General features: G+C 52.4%; 1 protein-coding gene across 6 annotated transcripts in view; it reads left to right on the forward strand.

Moving 5' to 3' along the window:
* The window catches only part of DLG3 (discs, large homolog 3 (Drosophila)), a 58,068-nt gene that overhangs the window by 51,105 nt on the left and 2,071 nt on the right, over positions 1-4,892 (forward strand). For 3 of the 6 annotated variants that reach the window (XM_005882852.2, XM_005882853.2, XM_005882854.2), the window contains 4 exons: positions 1,810-1,851; positions 3,128-3,178; positions 3,758-3,859; positions 4,385-4,557. In XM_005882852.2, the coding sequence (XP_005882914.2) occupies positions 1,810-1,851; positions 3,128-3,178; positions 3,758-3,859; positions 4,385-4,557 (368 nt within the window). Of the gene's footprint in view, positions 1-62; positions 109-1,809; positions 1,852-3,127; positions 3,179-3,757; positions 3,860-4,384; positions 4,558-4,892 lie in introns of all 6 variants that reach the window. The other 3 variants (XM_014530508.1, XM_005882851.2, XM_014530506.1) reach the window with 3 other exon arrangements.

Here is a 4,892-nt window from a genome sequence, read left to right on the forward strand (position 1 = left end):
TCCTCCCTCCCTCCCTCTCTCCCTCTTACCACTCTCTTTTTCCTTGCTGTCTGTGAAATCAGGACTTCCCTGGGTTAAGTGACGATTATTATGGAGCAAAGAACCTGAGTAAGTCAAACGTACACACCGTATTCTGGGCATGAATGGTGATGCTGGGGTTGGGGGTGTAGGGGACGTGGGTGAGGGTGAAGGGTGAAGGGAGGGCAGTATTTGTGAGAACTCTAATGCCACAGTAGGAGGAAGTAGAAGTGGCTGTGAATGTCATACTTCTACTCTGGGTCCCTGGTACCCTAATAAAAGCCTGTCATTCATGTCTGTGTTTTCCTTTTATACCTTGAAGTGGTGGGGAGCCCAACCCTTGTCATCCCACCTTATAAGTGAGGTGGGCAAAAGTACTTCTCCAGGGTGATTACTCAGCTCATCTATAGCCTATTGTTGAGGTGAGGGATGCCTGCTGGTTGGAGTCTTCTCCCAGTGACCCAGCACTAAAGTATTGGGCTTGAGAATGAACTGATTCACTCTATTTAACTAGGGACAGGAGCACTGTGAAGCCCTTTACCCAGTGTGCATCTGGGATCTCCCAGCCGGTCCAGGAACTCAGCAAACAGATGCAGGCTGGCTTTCTACAGAGCATTTTTAAGGGGCTGAGCTGGAGGGGGTTTCAGCAGCATTTGCGGACCATCTATATCTAGTGCTTTAACTTGGGAGAACCCTAAACTGGCCTCTCCTCTCTGAAAATAATTCTAGAGTAGAAAATGAAGGGATACAGATGGCAGGGCCATAGTGCCCCCACTGTGCACAGAGGAGCACATACATGCAGCCATGCCAGGCAGCTTCCATGAGCATACCCTCTCCCTCAGTAAGCCCTAAAGGCGAGAAGGTGGAGGAGCTTCCTCAGGATTGCTCAGGAACTAGCTGTGGCTGCTGAGTCAGCCAGTCCTTCCTGGGGGCCACAGCATATCACGGTCTGGAACAGTGTCATCTTGGCTGAAATGAGCAAAGTCTCTCTCCATAGTTTGTTGTGTCCATGTTTCATCTTCATTTGCCTGTTGTCTGGGGAGTGGTGGGTGGGCTTTGTTTGGGCCAGACTGCCTTGTGCCTCCTGTGTGTGTGCCTCTTCGCCCATGCCCGGATGTGGGCAGGTCTCAAGGCTCTGAGACAGGAGAGGCGTCTTGTCCTCCAGGTGTGCTTTGTTGTCTGTATTTTGCCACGTCTGTCGGGTGGATGGAGGAGCACCCCTCACCACTGAGGCCACACCCTCCCTTCTAGGTAGTGGTGGCAGGAGAGCTGCTGGTCCCACCAAGTGGTCAAAGTATTGTTACCTGGTGACTGCGCAGCCTGCCCAGTGCTTGGCCTTATCATTTAGGAGCACCACACAGTTCTGTATTTTGGGGCCTCTATCTGGGAGGAAAATTCAAGAGCAGCCTGGTCCCTGGACTTTTCTTTGCTACTGTCACTGCCTTTCCTTTCCTATTGGTAGCCTTGGGAGATACATTTTGACATAGGAGTTGGAAGCCATCCATTTCAGTTCTTTGGATTCAGATGAAGAGGAAGCTGCCAAGGAATGGAGGGCTTGTGGTGTAGAGGGAGGGACTTGGCAGACCAAGAGGCTCTGTGGACTAGTATGAGGTAGCCGGGCTCAGGGTTGGAGCTGTGCCTCCCAGTTGGTAGCCTGGATGTGGCAGGTCTCCTGTGGCCTGACTAGGCTGACGGCTCAGTGTCTTGCTCCTGGAGCATTTGAGTGTTGTGCCACGTGTGACCTGTCAGGGGTGTGTTCTGAATCGGAGTCTCTTTCTTGTTGGCTTGCAGAGGGAGTGACATCCAACACCAGTGACAGCGAAAGCAGCTCCAGTAAGTGTGTGTCATTCTCCCCCATGTTGTGTTGCTCCACCATGTGTCCCAGCCACCCTCATTCCAGCATCACAAGGCTGCCGTTTCTGTTGAGAAGCTAGTGCTTCTTTCAGCCATGTGCACTTTCAGATCCTGGACATGCTGTGGCCATTTTGTTCTTCTGGGATGGGCTTCAAGCCGCGGATTAAAGGAGATTAGAAGCCTGCTGTCCTGCCAGGGACCTCACTTAAAGCATCCCTGGGGCCCTGGGAAGGGTGAGCTGCCAGTGAGGAAATCCCTGCCATGGGACATTATGGGCTGTAGATGCTGCCAATTTTACATATTTGCTCAAAGACCAAAAAAAAAGATGGCTCCTGTGGGATAGTGTCCTGAATTGCCTTGCCAGGTCACCAGGCCCTCCTGGGTTAAGGCTTGGTGTCCTTGCCTTTTAGTGGGTTAAATGATCAGGTACCTGTCCCATTTGCCTTCAGAGGTTCTGTGACTAAGCTAGAGAAGCCACAGACCAAACTCCATGAACTTTGGGTGCACTGGCCTCTTGGCAGTTGTGGCTAGAGGCCTTGGAAAATCTGCCCAGGAGTCTTCAGCTCAGAGGAAGCCTGTGAGCAGGCATCCTGGGCTTGATGCAAGCTTTGCTGCCTTCCCTGGCACTGCCGCCAGCTGCTTTGGCACCTCCAGGCACTCAGCACCCAGTGACTTGGCAACTGTTTTGGGAAAAGCTCATTACTAGGATACAGTGAGGAGAGTGCAGGCCTCAGCATGGTCTTAAAGGGCACTGGGGACCTTACCCCAGTCTTATGCCATTTTTCTGGATGCTTCTTCCAGTGAATGGGGCAATAGATAGACCCTTAAAAGGCCAAAGTTAGGCTGCAGCTCTGGGGACCTGCAGAGACAGGGACAGGAGTAGTGTGTCTTGACCAGTTGAAGCTTCCCTGTAATTCTTATCAGAGCAAGAGGGCAACTGAGCACAGGTGACTGTCCTTAAGAACAGTTCCTGAAAACTTGGGGTGGTTTCTGGTGCAGGCTTCATGATTTCTGGGTCACGCCTCTGCTTAGCTATATTTTGCTGAACAAGAAGACTGGCTTCTGCCCGGGTGGTGAGGGCTTCCTGTGCTTTTTTTGCCAACGGGAAGCAGACAGACCCATGGGTCAGGTATGAGCAGGCACAACTTGACCAGGTTGTTTTGACACAGGTAGGAGTGATGTGAGTGTTTGTAGGAAGATAAGGATGTGGGGAAGCAGATTAGGGAGTGTTAACATGTCTCCCTTTTTGTTGCAGAAGGACAAGAGGATACTATTTTGTCATATGAGCCAGTGACTCGGCAAGAAAGTAAGCTATTTTCTGAGAATCTTGCCTTCTAACCAGTCTTGGCAGATATGGGGCCCAACACAATGGTGACAGGGAAGAGTGTAGGGGAGCTGGAGGGCACATGTAGCCCCTGGGGTCTCGTCCTCTTCCCCTTCTTCCTTTGTTAGAGATAGGGTGGCCTTCCAGTGTGCACACCCCCACCCCCACCCCCGCCTCACCTGTGCTCGCTGCCAGGGTGCCTTCCAAAGGGTAGGGCGGATTTACAAGAATGGCAGAGGGAGATTTCAGTGGCTGTGGCCGCTGCTAAAATGGAAGTCCTGGTCATGTCCCTTCGGTGGCTGCTCTAAAAGAGCCCTGATCAGCTGCTGGTGCCCATGCAGAGATTTCTCCTGAATCTGATGGAAGGGGAGGTACCTCGGACTTAGATATTCTCAAAGTAAAGGCTCTTTGATGTCTTTGTAGTTAAAAGCCAGTGAATGGCTGTGGACACTGCCCTGCCTGAGTGGTGGCTCCAAGCCTCAGTGTTCTGGGCAGACTTGCAGGTAGAATAGGCTGTCCAGTCGGGGCCTCACTCACTATCTTCATGCGCTCTCTCTCCAGTTCACTATGCAAGGCCCGTGATCATCCTGGGCCCAATGAAGGACAGAGTCAACGATGACCTGATCTCAGAGTTCCCACATAAGTTTGGATCCTGTGTGCCACGTAAGAGCCCAGGAAGACTGTGGGTATTGGTGTTGGTGCCCTGTGATTTGTTGATCTGATGTATTATGGAAAGGGTGCATTGAATACCCTAGCAGAGATTAGGCAGCACTAGATTCCCCCAAAGCTGATGGGGTTGGGAGGACTAAGACCTCAGAGCAGCCTGCTCGCTCCTTTGGGAAATGGTTGAGTGCCAATGGTTAGGAATCATTGGACAAGCTCTGGGCCCAGCCCCCAAGTGGGTCAGCATGGCCCACTGGGTAGCTTGTCATGTTCACTGGCTCCTGTACCACCTCTGGCATCCCTGTCGAGCCTTCATCTGAAAAACCCCACCTTTCTGGTCCAGTTGAACCTGAAAGAAATAGCCCCTTGTGTATGAGAGTTGAGGTTAGAGGACAAGTAGGCAAGACAAACTTCTTCCCACCTGCTTTCCCCACTCATCTTGCCACTGGAGTGGCCTCAGCACCCAGGTTAGAGAGGAGCCTGTCATTCTCCTTGGGCTGCCCAGCATTTTCTTTCTTCCTTCAGATACTACGCGGCCTCGGCGTGAGAATGAGGTGGATGGGCAGGATTACCACTTTGTGGTATCTCGAGAACAAATGGAGAAGGACATTCAGGACAACAAGTTCATCGAGGCAGGCCAATTCAATGATAATCTCTACGGGACCAGCATCCAGTCCGTGCGGGCAGTTGCAGAGAGGGTAAGGGCAGGAGATGGCCCTGTTAGAGACGTACTGCACAGAGGGCGCACAAAAGGCTTCCTGCCACAGGTCCACTGGATCTTCCTCCCCCTGGCACAGGGCCCACCATGTGGCACTGTAACCAAAGCCGTACCCACCATGTACATTCCCATCCCCTGGATGGTGGGGTCTGTCTGCCTCCATGCAACTCACTCCATAGTGTCACCCACCTGAATAGGGCCCCCTCTGTGGACCTGGCCTTTTCTGGGTAGTAGAAAATGTGGCGCCTGGGTACCTCTGGGGTAGAATCTTCTAGGCTAGAATCTCCTGTCTCCCCCCCCCCCCGCCCCGGGGGG

Source organism: Myotis brandtii, unplaced genomic scaffold, assembly GCF_000412655.1.
Source record: "Myotis brandtii unplaced genomic scaffold, ASM41265v1 scaffold741, whole genome shotgun sequence".
Taxonomy (NCBI): domain Eukaryota; kingdom Metazoa; phylum Chordata; class Mammalia; order Chiroptera; family Vespertilionidae; genus Myotis; species Myotis brandtii.